The sequence below is a fragment of the Papio anubis genome, chromosome 15, assembly GCF_008728515.1.
Source record: "Papio anubis isolate 15944 chromosome 15, Panubis1.0, whole genome shotgun sequence".
In the NCBI taxonomy this organism is placed as follows: Eukaryota; Metazoa; Chordata; class Mammalia; order Primates; family Cercopithecidae; genus Papio; species Papio anubis.
This window is the reverse complement of record NC_044990.1, coordinates 56,070,067-56,092,080: the sequence shown is the minus strand read 5'-3', so window position 1 is coordinate 56,092,080 and position 22,014 is coordinate 56,070,067. Positions and strand designations below refer to the sequence as shown.

At 35.4% G+C, this 22,014-nt stretch overlaps 1 protein-coding gene across 11 annotated transcripts in view; it reads right to left on the bottom strand.

Moving 5' to 3' along the window:
* Positions 1-4,130: 4,130 nt before the first annotated feature.
* Positions 4,131-22,014, bottom strand: part of SCEL (sciellin) — a 112,870-nt gene continuing 94,986 nt past the window's right edge. For all 11 annotated transcript variants that reach the window (XM_009192045.4, XM_009192046.4, XM_009192047.4 and 8 more), the window contains 6 exons: positions 17,067-17,159; positions 16,302-16,373; positions 13,566-13,640; positions 10,123-10,231; positions 8,105-8,207; positions 4,131-6,655 (listed from right to left, as the gene is read on the bottom strand). In XM_009192045.4, coding sequence (XP_009190309.1) covers positions 6,639-6,655; positions 8,105-8,207; positions 10,123-10,231; positions 13,566-13,640; positions 16,302-16,373; positions 17,067-17,159 — 469 coding nt within the window. In that variant the 3' untranslated portion in view covers positions 4,131-6,638. The remainder of the gene's footprint in view (positions 6,656-8,104; positions 8,208-10,122; positions 10,232-13,565; positions 13,641-16,301; positions 16,374-17,066; positions 17,160-22,014) is intronic.

The following is a 22,014-nucleotide window of genomic DNA, read 5'->3' as shown; positions in this document are numbered from 1 at the left end:
TATCAACTAGAGTACAATGTCTGTATACAGTTGCTTTTGCATTTAGTCTTACAATCTTCACTCATTTTCAAAGTTACATAGGTCAAGACCTTTTCCCCCTTTCCTCTTTAGTGATACTGTATCATACATTTGTAATACGATTAGACTCTTTTGTCACACTCTGCATTTCATGTTGAAATCCCCTGGCCCTGGCCTCCTAAATGATATTTTTAATTTGCCTACTACTAGAGTTCATTCTTTGTACTGTAAAGTTCTGTGGGTTTTGATAAAGGCATAGTGTCATATATTCATTATTAGAGTATCACACAGAATAGTTCTGTTGCCCTAAGAAACTCCCTGTGCTTCACTTACTCAGCTCTCCATCTGTACCACCACCCCTAACACATACACACTTTACCTGAATCCCTGGCAATCATTGATCTGTCTACTGTCTCTATGTTTTTACCTTTTCTAGAATGTTATATAAATGAAACCATACAGTATGGAGTCTTTTTCAGACTTATATAAATGAAATAATACAGTATGGAGTCTTCATTCACTTAGCAATAGGCAGTTGAGATATATTCATGTTTCTATAGACTAAGTAGTTTATTCCTTTTCTTTGCTGAATATTATTCCATTGTATAGATATACCATAGTTTGTTGAGCTATTTCTTTATTGAAGGACAACTTGATTTCCTCCAGTTGTTTATGATTATAAATAAAATTGCTATAAATATCTATATACCGGTTTTTGTATGGATATAAGTTATCAGATCATTTGGGTAAAAACCTGGGAGCACAATTGCCGGATCATATTTTAAGACTATGTTTAGCTTTATAAGAAACTGCCAAACTGCTGTCTGAGGTGGGTATCTTAGTCCATCTGTGTTGCCATAAAGAAATACCTGAGGCTGGATAGTTAATAAAGAAAAAAGGTTTATTTGGCTTGCAATTCTGCTGGCTGGAAGATCGGACATCTGGTGAAAGCCTCAGGCTGCTTTCACTCATGGTAATAGATGAAGAGTAGCCAGTGTGTGAAAGATCTAATGCAAGAGAGAAAGGAATAAAAAGAGGCAGGAGGCACCAGGCTCTTTTTAACAAGCAGCTCTTGTGGGAACTAATAGAGTGAGACACAGTTATTACTGTGAGGATGACACCAAGCCATTCATAAAGGACTTTCCCCAATTACCCAAACACCTCCCATTAGGCCCCAGCTCCAACATTGGGGATCAAATTTTAACACAAGATTTAGATGGAACAACCATCCAAACTGCGGCAGTGGCTACACAATTTTGCATTCCTATAACGATGAATATGAGAGTTCCTATTGCTCTGAGTACTTGCTAACAACTGATATTATCAGTTTTTAGATTTTAGCCATTCTAATAGGCATATAGTAGTATCTCCTCGTTTCAATTTGTGTTTTCCTAGTGACAAATGTTGCTGGGCATCTTTCATATGCTTTTTTGACATCCGTATATCTTCTTTGGTGAGATGTCTGTTCAGGTCTTCTGCCCATTTTTTTTAACTAAGTTTTTTTTTTTGTTTCCTTATGTTGAGTTTTAAGAATTATTTTTACATACTAGGGACAAGTTTCTAATCAGATATGTGTTTGCAAATAATTTCTTCCAGTCAATGGCTTATATTTTATTCTCTTAACAATGTCTTTCACAGAGCAGAAGTTTTTAATTTTAACAAAGTTCAACTTATATACAACCATTTTTTATAGAGTATGCTCTTGGTGATGTATCTAAGAACTCCTGTTGCTTTTCTCCTGTATTATTCTAGAAGTTTTATAATTTCGCATTTTACATTTAAGTCTATGATCCACTTTGAGTCAATCTTTGTGAAAGGTGAAGGTCTGTGTGTAGGTGTTGTTTGTTTACGTTGTTTTTGCATTTGAGCATTCATTTTTCCAGCACCAGCACCATTTTTGAAGACTATTTCTTTCTCCATTGAATTGCCTTTGTGCCTTTGTCAAAAATCAGTTGACTAAATTTGTCTTAATATAATTTTAACCTGTTTGTGAAATCAATCATACTCAATAATATTTTAATGATACAAATCTAAAAGGCATACATGAATTCTACCAAATTTCAACATTCACTTAATGATGTATATCTTTAATGATCCATTATGAATTTATGATGACCAGACTCTTGCCTGCTTCTTCAACCTCATCTCTTCCTGCCCATTCCAGCCTAATTCCAGCCTCCTGGCAGTCTTTCTGTGTATTTAGTCTTTTCTAAGTCACACTGAATTTTCACTGGACATAGGGCCTAAACACTTTCTTGTGGGAGACTTTCAATTTGGTTTGTCTTTATGAGCTGAAGAAACCCTAAAGCTCACAATCTTTCCTTTTGTCTTAGGAAAATATGTAAAATTCCTTCATTTTAGCTGTTAAGAAAGTTATACCAGGATCAAAAGTTTCTTTCTTCCAGATGCATTATTCATATTGCAACAAAGTAAAATCACACGTTTATAAAATTCCTATGAGAAGTCTCCTAAACGTGAAATGATGCTGCCTTACTGTTTAATGTTTCTATTTGGAAAACAGAAAGGGATATGATCCTTAGGGCCTCAGATGAGGAAAGGAAATGTCACACAGGATCCATTACTTTCCCTCAAGATGCAGGTTGGTTCAGATCTTACTCATCTCACCTTTAAAATAGTCATCAGAGCCTGCCTGGGCCCAGGTGAGCAACTTCAGCCTAAAGTCCAGGACTCAGCAGGCATTTGGGTAACCCATCAGGGCAGAGAATTGAAAGCAGTCTGAGTAATATCTGATTTTTTTTCTTATGTGGTTCCCTGTGGAACCATGTAATAGAGGAAACTTACAAATCTTTTGACTGGTCTCTGTCTCCTGGCAGCTTTGAACTTCCATCTCATAACGTTTAAAGAAGCAAGGTTCAGTTTAGCCCAGACAAATGGCCTGATTTGGGCCAATTCTAAGACATCTTCTCCTGGATAGCTTTTTCCCAGGCTGATTCCTTCCCATCATCCAGATGATTTGAAATGTTACCTCCTCACCTGACCACCTTATTTCTAAAACTACCCCTTCATCTAGTCACTGTATTTCACTCGTTCATAAGTCTTATCAATTTCAGAATTATTGTGTTAATTTGTTTTCTGACTTTCAAACTCCTTCTCCACCTCCTGCTGGCTTTAGAATGTAAGTTTCATGAGGTCAGGAACCTTGATTGTTTGGGTTATTCCTGGGAACTAGAATGTAGGTCTTTTTTTAAGTTATTGAATAACAGAACAAATGAATAAATGAATGAACAATGATAGATGATAAACCATGCATTTTTTTTCCAAGGAACCTAGAATAATTGGGCATTTAGATGTATTAATGAGAAGAATGTATCAAAGAGAATACAAAGATCCTTTCCAGAAGGCATTTACAAGGCAATGATGATGATCACTTTCCTCTCTTACAGTGAAAACATTGAAATCACTACCTACCTCATGCATTTGAGTATTTCATTAATATCTCTCAGAAAGCATACTTTTTTTTTCTTTTTTAGATGGAGTTTTGCTCTTTTCGTCCAGGTTGGAGTGCAATGGCACGATCTCGGCTCACCACAACCTCTGCCTCCCAGGTTCAAGCGATTCTCCTGACTCAGCCTCCCAAGTAGCTGGGATTACAGGCGTGCGCCACCACGCCCCTGCTAATTTTGTATTTTTTTAGTAGAGACAGGGTTTCTCCATGTTGGTAAGGCTGGTCTCAAACTCCCAACCTCAGGTGATCCGCCCACCTTGGCCTCCCAAAGTGCTGGGATTACAGGCATGAGCCGCCATGCCCAGCCAGAAGCCATACTTTCTAAGCAGGACAAAGATCCAGTAAATAAGGGTCAAAATGGTGCCTCAGCTTGTGTTGGGATAAAGTCAACATGCAATTCTAAAGTACATACAAAATATTCAACAACTCTTATGCATCTAATAAAAGATATCATCTAAGAACTGGGTAAGTAACAGGAATAGATTCATAGTCATGTGATGGTTGAGTTGGTGGAAACATTCGAAAGTCAATATTTTAAACCCCATAGTTTAAACAGTAGGGAATGTGTCCAAAAGGGAATATGGCTTGCCCACGTTATACACATATTTATAGGTGGCTCTGGGAACTGTTGAGCACTAGGGAATAGTTGGAACTTTAATAGCAATTTATTTACATTATATCAAAATAACCAGCAAATTCAGCAGTACAAAAAAAAAAAAAAAAATCAACATCCTTGTTAGTTTGCCATGATGTAGACCCAACAGTCACTTGTTTTGGTAGAGCTCTTTATCAAGCTGAATGTTCCAAACACTCACAATTTTCCATCATAGTAAACAAGTCAGGGAATGCACAATAGTGATAGCTGGACCATCTCATCACTTATATCTAATAAGTTGAGTGATTGCAATCAAACCATTAAGATATACATATTACTTCTTGAATAAATTCTTATTTCTTGGCCTTATTAAAAGAGAGAATATCATTTTACACTACACTATTTCTGAGATTATTATATGTTTTTGACTTATTTAGAAGGACATTGTCATGATGAAGCTATTCATTCTCTTTTAGAGACATCTTTTTATTGGTGATAGAATTCAGGACCTAGTATCCTTAGATTTAGGCAATTGTGCCCAGGAAAAGTGTCAGTCATAACATAATTAATAGCCTGCAAAAAATGTGAGATCTTGTAAGTTGTTTTGGGAATCTGTCACTTCTATAGTGAAAATAAACTCAGACATAATGAAGTGATCTTGATGAATCAGAAACATTTCTCTCTCCATTTCATGTCTATTCCATTTTTACAACAGCTTTTGGTTTGATTTAATACATTATTATAGGAGAGAGGGCCCATTAAACAGCTATAGAAAATGAGAAATGTGTTCCTTTTAGGTTTTTATACTTTTTAAATGATATTCAGATGATTTTAATTACTACAAAAGCATTGAGATGTTAATATACTTTAGATGAAAGGGAGGGATACTATTTCATCCATCCTTTTCTGCAGTGAATTTCAACTCTGAGAAAATTATTTCTTTTGATCACTCTGATAGCATATAATAAAAGAACAATAAAACATGTGGCTCAATTACCACTGCTTCTCATCAAGCATGAATTAATGAATATAAAATTATTATTAATTGTTTTTCCTGGCTCCCTCTTCATTGGACAACAATTTTACATTGCTGTATTTTGATAAGCATTTTGTGTTTAACACTTTGTGAACCAGGCTTTAAGAGGAACAGAAGCATGAAATTATTAAACAGGAGAATAATTCTTTGAATGTATTAACATTTGGAAAACACATGATAATCTTTTAATCTCCCTAGTTTATTGCAGTTTTCCACAACTGCCTTAACTTCTCTAGAATTCTGCCCCCACTTCCATGTTCCATACATCTTTTTTCTCAAAACAGTTGCTATATGCACATAAAATGGTTTAAAAGTTCAATTTCCCAATGTTAATAATACTAGTTCCTCACATGATTATTACATGTTCAATTTCTGCAGAAAAGTTCCTTAAAAATAAAATATATAGCTTGAGTAGTTAAAAATAAGCTAAACAGTGCAACAGAGAATATAATAGATTGCGATCACTATCATTGACAAAATTAATGTTAGTGAATTATATTTACAAACACTTCACATAAAGATTCTATGTAACTGATAGTTCATTTTATTTTTATAAGCCTTTTGTAAATAGGTGCTATGTAATATGAGTATATATAACATGCTAAAGAACATATCTTTTTAGTCCATAACCATTACTTCTAATAGATTATATGTATACCCAGATTTTCAAATGCATACAAAGAAAATTTAACAAATAATTACATGTAAGCTCTACATGTCATATGATTTTACCTGTTACCCATCAATCTGTTTCTGTTTTTAAAACACAGTTTTCAAACACTATGTCTGTGATTAAACAATTACACTAAAGTTAAATTGTTTATATGTCCTACCTAGTTCAATAGGCTTAATAAACACATATGCATACATGTTTCCAAAGAGCAAACTAAAACCTGCTTTAGAATCAGAGAATTTGGGAAGCAAAAGGAACCTTAGAAATCATGTTATCCAATGCCCCTTATGTTACAAATAGTAGCACACAGATCTGGAAAGTTTAGTGATTTTTGAGGTCTATAAACTTTTTATGTTAACATCTTTCTGCCCAAGTGTATAAGAAAAGTGTTGTTAGTATTTCTTTTGCAGAGGAAGGAAACATATCTTGCTTTCTTGACAGTTCTTCAGGATGTCAATGTCTATGAATCCGAATTCTTAGAGAATAAAAGGTGAGGAAATGAGAAACTTGGTTTAAATGGAAACCACTCACAGCCAACATATGGAGCAGGGATGGACCTGGCTGGAGTGTAATGCTCACTGCCTATCAGAAGCATCATTCCTTTGACATTGGTATCTGGAACCATTTGAACTTTTTATTGCTAACTCTAACCAGAGACCAGATGGCTCTTTTTATGTGTGTGACCTTATTGAAGACAATTAGATTACTTATGTAATAACAGAATTATTAATTTTGTACAAGAGTTGATCTTCAATGTGAAAGCTTTTCTAGATTACATATTATTAAGATAAAACTTGTAACTTTTAATTCCTTAATGAGTGCTTTTCATCTTGATTTCCTTGTGCCAGAGTTATGGAATCCACTTTGCTGAAAATTAAAAGAAAAAAGACATGCAAATTCCGTACAAAAACAAGCTCATCATTAAAAATTTACAGACAATTATTCACCCAAAGGGCAGTGGTAGATTAAGGATTCCACTTTTCCTTCCACTTCTGAAATAATCACTATGGCTTTTGGTCATACTGTGTATATGATGTACCAGATGCCTGGTATGCATATTTATGAGATGTCTGAGAGTCATCTCCTGACAACTTATATGTACTACAAAACATGCAATGCCTATGGAGTACATATAGGGGGGAAGACACAAAAACTTCTGAGTCTTTTGGTAATCACACCCGCTAAGCCACATCATGAACTCTGGGAGAATAAAAATTTTAGAGCTACCACCATGCACATCAGGACCCATGATATAACATTAGATCATCATAAGATTACTAATTCAGGAAGAAAAGTGAGTATGAGAGCTCTCTGGGGGAAGCAGAACATAGAAGGCAAAGTATGAATATAATTAGGTATGTTCTTGTAATTGATTCTGCAGCCTGATGGAATGTGGGTTTCTGATATTTTTTCAGAGCATTTTCTAGATGTAGTCTCCCAGTAGCTCATTAATATCACACATTTGTCATTAAATTCCATACTTTGGATCCCACGTAGGAGTCCCAAGTGTTCCTTTTTCATTCATCATACCAATAAGACAGCAGGAAAAAGTGCCTTTCACATAGTACTGTTGACCATCTTCTCAATATCATTTTGGTTATTTTATCTACTTACTACTGAATCTAAAAGTAAAATGTGGATAGCAGCTTTTAAAAACCAGTCAAGTTTCACAGGACTTAATTTTGCTAATTTATGGTACAATATGCACATCTCTTAAATCAGCTTTTAAACCTTTCATACGTAGCTTATAAAAAATGTTAGTTAAACACAGGTCCTCAATATCCTTTTCTCACATTGCGTATGCTAATTAAGAGTGCAAATTATAGTAACATTGATCTTAGATGGATAAAAAACTTAAATGCTATATTTTTATAGAATTACATAGAATTAACTAAATTTTCAATTTAAAAGTAATATTCAAAAGCATTTAATGCAATAACCAAATTTAGTTAAAAATTATACCATATTCAAGTGCAAGCATAAAATGTCATTTACGAATATGGACTTCAATTTAAACAATTATGTGAGTAGAGAATATCTTTTTATGTTTGGAAAAAATGGAAGATTGTCTAAAATGAACGACCTTTTGGTTTAGTTGTATCTATATCGAATCTGATACCAGAAGGCAATATAAAAGTTGACTGATTTCACACCATTAAACAAAATACTACCATAGTATAAATATCTGCAGCTGAATTATTAACTAAATATAATTAATAAAATGTTTTACTTTATTAAAATACATCATTTTAAGTGATACCAAATGCTCATTAAGGTTAACAAAAGTGTTAAATGCTTACAGAGTGTAACACTTACCCATAATCTTAGAGTAGCAAGGTTCACAGTGTATTGTCTGTCTATAAATCCAAATACTATCACCCGCTTGTAGATTTTCCAAAGGCCGCTTGCATATTTCACACTTAAGAAAAAATATATATATAAAGTTTCCATTATAAATGAAGTCTAGATTATTAGAGAAACAGACATCATCTCTCTACCATCGAGGCACCTTTAAGGGATGTCTACCACTGAAGTTTTCTACTTCACTCACAGTGGAGTAGATATAAATGTCCAGAAATTGTTTATGCCAAGGACAAGATGATCATTCAGTATCTCAAACAAACACACAAAGGTGCATTTATTGTTTGCTAACTTAAAGGAGAGCTAGTTACGCTGTCCAGGCACAACCTAATGGAGAGAAGAAATAAACTGCTGATCTGACTGGGTTTGGGAAAAAGTTTATTTTGAGTTGTGCTGGTTTGAGGTAGGAAAGGGCTGACCTCTGCTTCAGACCTATCCACTGTTGATTGGCTGACTTCAAAGCATGAGGCTGTCACTGATTGGTTGGCTTTCAGAAGCCAATTCATTGAAGTAAACTGTCATTGATTAATTGGGTTTGTCTAAACCAGTTCATGTGGCTCTCTATTGCTATGGCTATAGAAAAAGCAGTATTTTTCTAAGAGAGTGAAGATGTTTGTTTTTATTCTCAGTAATATTTTATTGAAATTACACTGAAAATAGAAATAAATGATCTAAAATGTAATAAATGAAAATATTTCTATTTACTAAAGGCAATGATCAGGAGAATATTCTTGCTTTAAATTTTTCTGCATAGTAATTTTAATTAAAAAGCTATAAACTAAGTTTTGTTTAATTGAACATATTTCATAACTAAAAAAACTTTGTTCTCATAACTATAAAACCTGCAGATTATATCTTTATATAGAATTCTGTACATTATGCCCTAAAATTGAAATGTTTTGCTCAAAATGAGTTACTACATTTCTGATTGCTATGTGTCACTGTTTGAAAGTAATAGAAATAGAAGCAATCAATTGACAAAGTATTGCATTATTTGACTGGATTTGATCATTTGTATCAACCATAGAATGTTGCACTAGAAAGAAACCATATATTTGACCCATTGTTTCTCTAACTGACTGTACATTAGATTAATCAAGGAGCTTTTAAAAAATACCAATGCCCAATAATCGCCTCTAAGATTCATGATTTAACTGGGGCTGGTCCCAATCATTCTATTTTTTTTCCTCATCTCCCCAGATGATTATAATATGCAACCAGGATTGAGATCCACTGGTCTAGTCAACACCTTATTTTACAGTTATGGAAACTGAAGCCAAGGTAATTTAGGTGGTTGTCCAAAGTCACACTGACACAGTTACAGGCAGAGGCAAAACTAGAACTCAGGTCTTCAGACTCCCACTTAGTGCTTATGCAGTTACACCAAAAACAATGATGTCGATCCACCCAATGTTATGGTGAGAATGCAAAGAAGCATCCTATGAAAGCACAAACTATGAAGTTTTAGACTACTAATGAAAACTTTATTATTATTTATTGAGCCACAATTAATTACAACTAATTATGCTCTCAAAAGCAGACTGACACTCACCTATTGTTAAACCCATTGGTCCTAATTTCATAAGGTAAGAAACTGCTAACTTTCTTCTCAACAATTTATTTTCTTGTTTTGATTTCATCACATATTTTCTGTAATGCATAATTTAGTAAAGTGTTGCAAAAACTTTTATAAAAAGAACAAGTGGTTTTTTTCCCCCACAGATTTAAATCTCTAGGGTAAGAGTGAATAAATGCGTCAGTAATCAACTGTAAGTCTAAAGCCAAGATAGTAATTACAAACCTTTGAGGTTTGGGCTGCAGAACTCAGAAATATTTAAGTAGTGTACTATCAATGTGACTGACAGTGCTTCTGAAAGCTTTTGCTTCATCTCATTTATTACATTAAATTATTATTTTTATTCCAGTCATTATGCAATTTTTTATTTAGTTAAGTGAAATAAACACATCCTTACCTTAAAGCAAGTAGAATGGCAGCAAATTTGTAATTCATCTAAAATCATTTTAGTTTCCACACCCAAGGGTTTTCGGCAATAAGTGCACATATCTCTTTCAATGACAGACCTATAGAGATGTAAGCAATTAAAAATAAATTTGCCATAATACAAAAGACAGATATATTCCCTATAAACTCACATGGAAACAGTATGTTAATTTTGATGATACTTTAGAAAATTTCACAAAAATCAAGGAAAGTTTGGAGTTTACTTATTCTAGTAATAGAATTGACTCTTCTAGTTATCTCAAAATGATATCAAATAACTAACATGAGAGAAAGTCTAAAATTATTAATTCATCAGAAATCAAGAGTACAGTTGGGTGGGACAAAGATGCTCAGTTTCCTAATTAGGAAATATCTCAAGTACTCCTCAGAAGTAGTTGAGGGCTTTTATTTATTAATTTACATATATCGTGTTACAGATTACACGGAAAAAATATGCTGCAGATTAATTTTTAACTCTCAAAATATTCAATAGACCCAAAATAGAAATCCATTCAAGAGCACGTAGATAAACTCGCAAAATGATGAGTCTGTAGTGCCTGGGACTGTAGGGGCCAGAGTCACCAAAACACTCCTCTTGGTGCCACTGTAAGACTCAGGATATAAGGATCCCTATCGTGACAAAATTTATACCCTTCAGCCAGATATAACCCCACCACAAATTTGATGGGGAAGAAAAGAGAGTTTTGTTTATTAAATAACAAATATTAAATATTTGTTAAAATAATGTTCAATGATAAATGATCTGCAGATATGATCAGCAGAATCCAAAATATCTTGAGTCACACCGGAACCTTAAGAAAGGATCCTTTTCCTTTTGTAAGGTCTTAGGACAGTCTTAAATAGCACCCTGCAGAGTGTACCAGTTTCAGGGTATTAGCATGCAGGCCTGACATTTCCAGAGTAGGATATGTAATGGGATAGTGAAATTAAGCAGCCAACATCTAAACAGTGCTTTATATGATATGTGAAGTACACTTTTCTCTGCACTTTACTTACATAAACTCACTTACTCTTCACAACATTTCTGACAAGCCAATATTATTATTTTTATCATCATTTTATTAAAAAAGAAACTGAGGCACAAAAGTACAAGTAACTTGCCACTGTCATGAAACCAGTGAGTGGAAGAGTGAAGATGTGAATGGAGGCAGCGTGGTCCTAACACAATGAATCCAAAGATCTGTTGCGTTCATTGTGTTGAAATGAGTTAGTCATACCCAGGAACCGCTAATCTATTACCAAGCCCAGAAGTAGGAGCAAAGAGGAGAGAGAATGGAAGGGAAAAGAAAGTGGGAGAAGAAAGGCATTATAGCAGATAAACTTTATCTAGCTTTATACTTTTCATCATTCTAGTAACATCTTTCTAAGTCTCGTGTATATAAATGAAGATTTTCTGCTTTTATCTGTTCTGTACCCGCTTGCTTATAGCTACCTGGCAAATATTTTCCTATGGATTATCCATAAACACACACACACATGTATGCATACACTTAAATTTCCCATTTAAGACTGTAAGCACTTTAAGAGTAGAAAATAGGTGCTCTATGTCCTTCATGCATTCTGCAGGCACTGATCTAGGCACTGCAAATACAAAGAGTGGTGAGACAGTCTCCTCTGACAAGATGCTGTTTCCACTGGGGAAACCAGATGCATGATATAATGATCACAGTGGAATACAGGTACAGGGACAGAGTGAGGAGAGCGGAGCCAAGAGAACCACTAACCCCTGGGGTGAAGTCAGGAAAGCCTTGTCAGAAAAAAGTGCTATATGCATTGTTTGAAGAGGAAAGAGCTCTCAAGGTGGGCTTGGTGGGGTAGGGATGAGGGGATGGTAGAGGAATTCCAAGCAGAGTGAACAGAACATACAAAGGTGCTACTCTGGGAGGGTGTTTGGTGGGATTCAGCATCAGTGAATATTCTGCAGGAGCAGGTTCTGAAGGACCACGGAGAATGTACAAAAGAAGTTGGACTTTATCCCGTTACATGGGAAACCACTTTAAACAGGATTGACCTGCTTAAATAAGAACTGTAAGAACATCGCCAATTTCACACACTATCAACAGCAAAAGGTTGTGGAACTGACTGGTCTCATGGAGAATCGACTTCTGCACTGATGACTAAGAAAAATTTCAAAGCCACTTTAGGAATAGGGTTTAAAGTCTTTCTATTAACAGCAATACTTCTATGGAGAATGTTTTCCTCCCTTAAGTTAATAATTGAAATACAAGCTCAGGAAATGCATTGATGTTGGTATTATCTTTATTAAGATCATACAGTTAGTCAAAGATCTTTTCGAAGCATTATGAAAACCTAACTCTGTTTTTTTTTTAATTGGTTATCCAGATATTTGTAGTTCTAATGCTGGTGTCGATGAATTTACTACTCAAAGAGGTGTGACTTATAGGCAAGACACTCAGCAAAGCATTGCTAGTGGGCAAAATATTGGAAAAGTGACAAGAAAGGGATATAATTTTGATGTCTGGTTCACCCATGTTTCCCTTAGAAAATGGAACATAGGTTCATGTTCTCAAAAAAAAAAAAAAAAAAAAAAAAGTACTAAGTACACATTAGGTACCAAGCACTGTGTTAGAAGCTGAGACTACATAAGAAAATAAAGTATGTCTCTACCCTCAGTGAGTCATATCTCCAGCCCCTGCTATAAAGAAACACCATCAGTGGAACATCAGACATTTGCATAATGGCTTGTTTCCAGGGCTTGAGTTGAAATGCTAATTATTTATTTTCATTTACTTCACTGGAAATCTGCAGGCCATACTCTCGTAAGTGTCACCTAGGTGCCCCACTAAATGTTAAATGGTAAAAGAGGATCATTAACAGCAAAAACCTGGAACGGGGCCAGTTCACCAGCACTCAATCAATACTCATCATAACTCCACTCCTGGGAACTGAGCTTGGGCCCAGAGTGGGTCACAGCAGCATATGTGCACGGCTGTTTGTAAGCCAAGCAGGTTGCAGAAAAGCACAAGAAGCGGGTGTTGAGCGCGCAGTCTATGGATGCAATGAAGCCTAAACGCTAATAATGTGGCAGCCCTGGGGCCTCCTGGGGATCACCAGGGGCTGGCCTGGGAGGCAGCTGTAAGGCACAGAAAGGTCTTTTGATAATAGGCATCAAAATCAGACAGCAGCAACAGCCAGGAAGCCAAGAAACAAATTCCTGGATGCAGAAGTTGTTGTCATTGAGATGCACTTCTGTCCATGCACATACATGACAAGAAACATCAGCAGAACCATCTCCAAGGACAAAGGACAGCATGAAATAAATAAATATATATATATATTCGTATATTATATATATACATATATATATATAAATGTGTGTGCATGCATGTGTGTGTGTGTACTTTTTATGTATGGAAATAAAGACATACTCACCTATCAGAAGTTGAATAAACAGTTTGTATGTATTTTCCGGAGATATTCTCCTGATATCCATCCTTGGGTGATTTACTAGGAACAAACATATACAGGCATGTGAGAGTCAGGCAATTTTCCTTATGTAGATAAGAAAACACACTCACACCATCTCATGAAGCCTCATAATATTTTATCTTTGTGTATGTTACAAGCCAGGATGATGTACTGACACCTTTTTTAATCTGTAGAAATATTGATACACAAGTCACCCCCAAACTGACATATATACCAAAATAAATAGAGAGTAGGGTAAGGAATACAGGAACAAGTGTGAGCAGGAAAAGAAGTCCTCATCTTTCATGAAATTTATACTTGCACCTCATCTGTTTACTAAAGAAAGCTACGCAGAATGTAACGTAGATAAAGAAAATACTCAAAGCACAAACAGGGCAAGCACACAGACACACCATTCACAGGGAGAAACTGAGATTCTTGAACGTTTAGAAAAAGCACCCAAAATTTTTATTTTTACTTGAATAAATCCAAGAAAGAATAATTTAGAACGAAAGCAAAAAAAGTATGATTTTTAAAAGTCTTCTCTTTTCTATTATGTAGATTGTCCCAGCTTTTAAACACCACACTTTCCTGGAGACAAATAAAATCTGTAATGCCCTAACCAGCTGGTTCCCTTAATTGCTTCCCAAGCACTTATGCTATCTGGGCATATATTAAGAATAGAAGCAATATGTTTCTTTATTTCATACAATGAGTGATAACCACATGGCCCTCACTTGGGATTTTTAAATGAGAAACCTATCTCTCTCTCCAAATTTCGTGGAGGCAGACTGCCGTCAGAACTAAAATCTACTTTATGAAACCCATAATCCCACAATGCTACCTAAGAATTTGCACATATTTATGTAGGATGTATGTCATGATTCCCATTTTATTGATGAGGAAACTGAGACTGGAAGAGTAACATCACTGAGGCTACATGGTCAGGAAACGACAAAGAAGGATTCAACCTCAAATGTAACTCTAGGGATTCTGTACTGTATCACACTGTCTGTCAATGTAGATTTTTAGAGAACTTAAGGATGTCCAAGGTACATCACCATCCTTGCTAGGTTAAGGTACAGGAGGCAACCAATCCTTCCAGAGGCTTCTGGCCAAAAGACTATTAGCCTGATACGACACAATATTAATATTATCTTTTTATAATGACGGTGCTCAAACTCAGATGCACATTAGGAACATCTGAAGAGTTTGTTAAAACACAGGTTGCTGGGACGGAGCTGTACAGTTTCTGATTTAGCAGGCAGGAGTGAGGCCAGAGAATTTTTATTCCTAGAAAGTTCCCAGGTCATGCTCATGGTGGTGGCTCAGAGACTATGCTTTGAGAATTACTGTTCTATATGTGAACATGATACACATATGTACAGGGTATATACAGTATGTACTTTAAAAAAAAACCATAGTCATCATAATAAAATAAGTATGTTTCAGTCTTGGTACTTCCAGGAATCAAGATAATATTATTTTATCCAACTGTCCTATTAATCAAAAAAATCTAGAGCATGATGTTTAGCAGAATATTCCTAATTCTTAAATAAATTATTCATTATGCAAAAATCAATATTGTGGTTGTTTGGCATTAGTTCCCATAAGAAATTTCTTTAAAAATCAAAATGTATTGATGTGACATTCCGTAAGGATAAAAATGTGAGAGATTATGTAAATATAGAAAAAAAGCCTATGTTATTGTTCACCAATATTTCACACCTTGCCTTTACTATAATACTATTTGATATTACTCATCTTTTTATCAATTTATTTCAGATTCAGTAACTACTTGCTATTTTAAAGTTTACTCTGAAGTGTTTTAAATTTTAGTTTAATTGAAAGACAGCAGAAATCACTGACTTGAACACACCAGAGAGTGAGAATTGGATTAAGGAAAAAATCAATCTTGATGCTGCATTTTGCAAGGTAAATTATGCATGGGTTTGAGAAACCTTTTTTGGAAGATCACTCACCTCCTGACATGTATTGAATTTCCTGGATCCCCATCACGACTGCCTTCCACACAGAAGGCTGCCTGAATACACTTCTCTTAGACCCCTTTGAAATGGGCTTGTCTTAACATATGGGTCATGTATAGCAGCATTTGTGTGCCCCACCATTATTGTACTCCACAATTGGGACAATTCTTGTTTTATATTCCTTGAAAACCAAATGAATTGTTGAGCCCTGACCTTGGTTTACATTTTCCCCAATATCCATCACTCTAAGCAGCAGATTTCAATTGAAACATCAATATCGTACAACTTGGGCCAGGATGCACTACTCAAATTTATACCCCTTATTTTAGATTGGCAGTAAACAACTGTAGATAGAATCAGTTAATTCAAGTGGAACTCCAAATTAGTATAGGAATAGTTGTGCATTTTATAAAGCTTATTTTAACCATATAGTTATATACATTTATGTGAGGACTTTCAAATGGCAACCCTATTATGTATACACGTGTTATATTAAAATATTATTGAGTTCATCTAATGACTACAATTATTTATAGCCCAAGTACATAATATCAGAAACATTATAGAGAATTATATATGTAGAACTCAGTGTACTCATAAATGGTCTTCTATTTGAAAGAAGCACACCCTAAAACAATAGCATCTCTTATTAAACATAGATCCTTTCAAAATTATAAAATGAAGCAAAATATTTGAAATAAATTCTGAATACCTATTCTCCACATATGTCCTTGTGTACACAACAGTATCCTTTGGTCCTGCCTGCTTGGCTCCAGTGTTAGTGCTGCAAAACAAATCATTTTACTTCATGTTTAAAGTTTATTTGCAAGGATAACATAAACAAGGCTATTTTCCAATTCAAAGCAAAATGTAATGTATATATGTTCCTTCTGAGCTATAATTGTTAAAACATCAATGTTAGAGTGGTATTAATACAGCACTGCAAAAATGTTTTATCTCCCATTTTGTTTTTAACTTCCACTGTCTTGGTTTACTTCCTAAGTATTGTTACAAAACTTGATCACTCGGTAATTCTTTTATAGAACATGAGGATTGTTTTTGAATATTTGTATAATATGTTATAGTGTCTCTTTCTTTGATGTCTCATTCATATTTCCAAACCATAACTTTCTTCATGAACCTCAAACCAAAAGTAGACCTTAATTAGCTATCATGACAATATATGATTTGACCAAGCCTTTAGATCTACCTAAAGAATGTCACACTAATGTCACAATCATGCTTTTTTAAATTGCAGACTTTTTAAGGGAAAATCACGTTTGATACTTTCCTACCAGATGTCACACAATGACACATTCATGAACTTATTTTTTTGTGTAAAGCTGTTTATACAGGTAACCCCACATAAAATTAGAAATTTCTGCATTTCAAAGAAAGGGTCAAGTTGGGTGTGGGGTATCTTTATAAAACAAAAGGAGAATAATCCTGTCGTTTATTCTTCAGTTGGCCACGGTACCTGAGATTGTTCCTGGCTTCATAAGAATGGGAAGCAATTCTTGTGGACTGGTTGTGCAGAGGATTGGTGAACTCGTTGACTTGGGCATCTAGCCTGATAAAGCAAACACAAGTATTTGGCACTTCAAATCAAGGTCACTAGAAGTTTTTTGTGTTATTAAAATTCTTCTCAATTAACATTATTTTACAATGTGAATCTTTTTGTGTTTGCCTGGCTTCTGCACAGATAACACAAATAGAATGCATGTACTATTTTACTCCCTCTACGGAAACCTCTGCCTTACCTTTAAGAACAATCTGTAGGTATGTGCCACATTAGCTAACATTGCTCTTTTTTTCTTTTTTCCGAGACGGAGTCTCGCTCTGTGGCCCAAGCTGGAGTGCAGTGCCCTGATCTTGGCTCACTGCAAGCTCCGCCTCCTGGGTTCCTGCCATTCTCCTGCCTCAGCCTCCCGTGTAGCTGGGACTACAGGCGCCCGCCACCGCACCCGGCTAATTTTTTTTTTTTTTTTTTTTTTTTTTTGTATTTTTAATAGAGATGGGGTTTCACCGTGTTAGCCAGGATGGTCTCCATCTCCTGACCTCGTGATCCGCCCCTCTCGGCCTCCCAAAGTGCTGGGATTACAGGCGTGAGCCACCGTGCCCGGCCTAACATTGCTCTTTTTATCAAGGACAGAAATCATCTGAAATTGGTTTCTGTAACATTTTCACACCAGCAATGCCATTATAGAAAGCTTCCCATGTATAATATATCTAAGAATTTATCAATTGAATGAAAATGATCCAGGGGTTGCTTTGAGAAATTCCAGTCTTCATTTTGTTTTTAATGGAAGGCAATATCTTGAAGATGGCAGAAGAACTCTGTCCTAGATTTCTGCTAATCTAAAAATGTCATGATACTCAACAAAATGTAGGCATATGTGCTTTTTCCTATGGAAGAGAGGAGATTCTTAATGCAAAAATAGAGAAAATTTTAGCTCCTTTTGCTCCTCCATGTTAATAAACTCTGACATAGAAGAGATATGAAAACCTAAATGAGAGTTTAGGTCTTAATCAAGCCTTATCATTCTCAAACAGGCTGATTTCCAGATAGCTCTTAAAGAAGAGGAAAGCATTTGTTTACATATTATCTCTGGCATACAGAAAACCATCTGGTTTTAAGGCAGATGTTTCACAAAATATCCACGTAAGTTAAAATTTTACTAAGTGATGAGAAGGTGGAATTAATATTATTAGGTTTTCTAACATGATTACTAGAGTATGTCATCCCAAGAATCATAAACCTAGCTAAGAATCGTTTGAAAATGTTCAGATCATATAATATACAATACAAAACCCAACTTTAACAAGTAGAGAGCTTCAAAGGACAAAGATTATCTATGAGTTTGAAATGCATTTGTATTGTCCTCAGCAATAGAATATTAATTTTAGATCTTTCCTGCTTTCTCTTGTAGGCATTTAGTGCTATAAATTTCCCTCTACACACTGCTTTAAATGTGTCCCAGAGATTCTGGTATGTTGTGTCTTTGTTCTCATTGGTTTCAAAGAACATCTTTATTTCTGCCTTCATTTCGTTATTTACCCAGTAGTCATTCAGAAGCAGGTTGTTCAGTTTCCATGTAGTTGAGCGGTTTTGATTGAGTTTCTTAATCCTGAGTTCTAGTTTGATTGCACTGTGGTCTCAGAGACAGTTTGTTATAATTTCTATTATTTTACATATGCTGAGGAGTGCTTTACTTCCAACTATGTGGTCAATTTTGGAATAAGTGTGATGTGCTGCTGAGAAGAACGCATACTCTGTTGATTCAGGGTGGAAAGTTCTGTAGGTATCTATTAGGTCCGCTTGGTGCGGAGCTGAGTTCAATTCCTGGATATCCTTTTTAACTTTCTGTCTCGTTGATATGTCTAATGTTGACAGTGGGGTGTTAAAGTCTCCCATCATTATTGTGTGGAAGTCTAAGTCTCTTTGGAGGTCTCTAAGGACTTGCTTTATGAATCTGGGTGCTTCTGTATTGGGTGCATATGTATTTAGGATAGTTAGCTCTTCTTGTTGAATTGATCTCTTTATCATTATGTAATGGCCTTCTTTGTCTCTTTTGAACTTTGTTGGTTTAAAGTCTGTTTTACACTGATAGTGGGACTGTAAACTAGTTCAACCATTGTGGAAGACAGTGTGGCGATTCCTCAAAGATCTAGAACTAGAAATACCATTTGACCCAGCCATCCCATTACTGGGTATATACCCAAAGGATTATAAATCATGTTGCTATAAAGATACATGCACACGTATGTTTATTGCAGCACTATTCACAATAGCAAAGACTTGGAATCAACCCAAATGTCCATCAGTGACAGACTAGATTAAGAAAATGTGGCACATATACACCATGGAATACTATGCAGTCATAAAAAAGGATGAGTTTGTGTCCTTTGTAGGGACATGGATGCAGCTAGAAACCATCATTCTCAGCAAACTATCGCAAGGACAAAAAACCAAACACCGCATGTTCTCACTCATAGGTGGGAATTGAACAATGGGAACACTTGGACACAGGAAGGGGAACATCACACACTGGGGCCTGTCGTGGAGTGGGGGGAGGGGGAGGGATAGCATTAGGAGATATACCTCATGTAAATGACGAGTTAATGGATACAGTACACCAACATGGCACATGTATACATATGTAACAAAGCTGCATGTTGTGCACAGGTACCCTAGAACTTAAAGTGTGTGTGTGTGTATATATATATATACACACACACACATATATATATATATAAAGAATATCAACAATCACCAGTTTGCAAAATCCACAAACAGGAGAGATAAGTGATTTGCCAACAGTACTGTTATGGACTGAGATGTATTCCCCCAAAATTTATATGTTTAAGCCCTAACCTTCAACATGACTATATTTGGAGACAGGGTTAATAAGGAGGTAATAAAGGTCATCTGTGGTTCCATAGAACTGGAATCCTCATAAGAAGAGGAAGAGCTACCAGAGATGTCTTTTCTTCTGTGTACAGAGGAAAGGCCATGAGAGTACACAGTGAGAAGGTGGCCATCTGCAAGCCAAGAAGAGAGGCCTCACCAAAACCAATCCTGATAGGATCTTGCCCTTGGGCTTCTAGCCTCCAGAGCTGTGAAAAAATAAATGTCCATTGTCTAAGCCACCCAGTCTGTGGTATTTTGTTAAGGCAGCCATGCTGACTAATACTGGTATCTTTTCCCAGTTGTGTTTATAATGTGATTAATGACAATGACTTCGTGGAATATTTAATTTTTATAACTGTGAACAAAAACCAAATGCTAGGTTTGTAATGTGGTACAACAAACTCTTTGATGGATTTTGCTCCTCATATAGACTTTGAGGATGATAATTTAAGCAAATAAACCATTATTTTGGAGTAACTTTAAATGTACAGAAAAATTGCAAAGATAACATGGAGAATCCCTGTACACCTTCACCCAGATTCCCTTAAGGTTAATATCTTATGTAATTATAACAGAGTTGTCAAACCTACAGAATTAATATTTGTACCATACTATGAACTAAACTACAGATTCTATTCATGTTTCACTGGTTTTTCCATTGGTGACTTTTTTCTGTTTCAGAATACAATCCAGGATACCATATCTACATATCCATCATGTCTCTTTGGCTGCCTAGGGTCTGTGATAGTCTGCCAAGTCTTTGTTTTTCATGGGATAGTGATAGATTTTATGACAGAAATGTTATCTTAATGACAATTAAGTTGTAAGACTAATTTTTTGTTATTTAGAACCATAGGAATAGAGTTGGGGAGACAACACTTTGGCAACCAACAAAACAGCCCATAGTGCCTTTTAAAATGCTACTGGGCCCCATATCCAGATATTTTAATTTAACTGGTTTGGGGTACAGCTTGGTCACTGGGAACCTTTAAAGCTTTCCAGTGAGTCCCTTATACAGTCAAGGTTGAGAATCACCGCCTTAGAGGTTGGGAAGTCCAACATCTTACTCAAAAGAGCATTGATTCTCAAAGTGTAGTCCCTGGAATAGCGAGTGATTCAGATGTACCCAAAAGTTTGCGAACCAGTGTAATAGAAGAATCTCTGCCAAATTATTCCTCTCAAATGCCTTGAATAATCCTTGTAAAGGAGAACTCATGACTCATAGCATATGTCACTTGACGGCTTAATTGTTAGGAAGTTATCCTCCATTGAAACAAAATGCTGAATTGTAATTTCCAATCAATGGTCACAGTTTTGTTTCTTAATTAAGCAATGACTCTACAAATACAAACCCAAATATTGTATTGAATCTTATAGAATTCCAAATGGATTTACACTTGAGAAAATGTTCCCTGCAGTGGAAATTCACCTTGAAAATTTACCTAAAACCCTCATACACTGCATATGAGAATATAAAATGATATGGCTGCTTTGAAAACAGTCTAGCAGTTCCTCAAATGGTTAAATATAGAATTACTCTATAGTCCATCAATTTCATACGTGGTATATACCTAAGAGAAATAAAAACACATTTTCACACAAAAACTCATATACGAATGTTCATAGCAACATTATTCACAATAGTGAATTAAAACCCAATATTGAAACAATCCAAATGCCATCAGGTGATGAATAGATAAATAAAATTGTCTGACCACCTTATCATTATATGATTTGAAAAGTATTACAGTCCTTAAAATCTGTGAAATGGCTCTATGAAATTAATTTCACTCACAGTCACAAACCATTTAGTTTAGGGAAAGACTTTATCATTTAGAATTGAAATAAAAATACTTAAACTTATTCCTGTTGAGTCTCAGAAAAAAAAACAAAAACAAAACTAAAGCCTCAGAAGTAGCCTCAGAAACAAAAGTTTTTCCTTGACCTTCTCCTGCCCACCTATCTCAGTCTCATTCTCCCGCAAGGATAGCCAAAGAAACTAGAATCCCTCTTC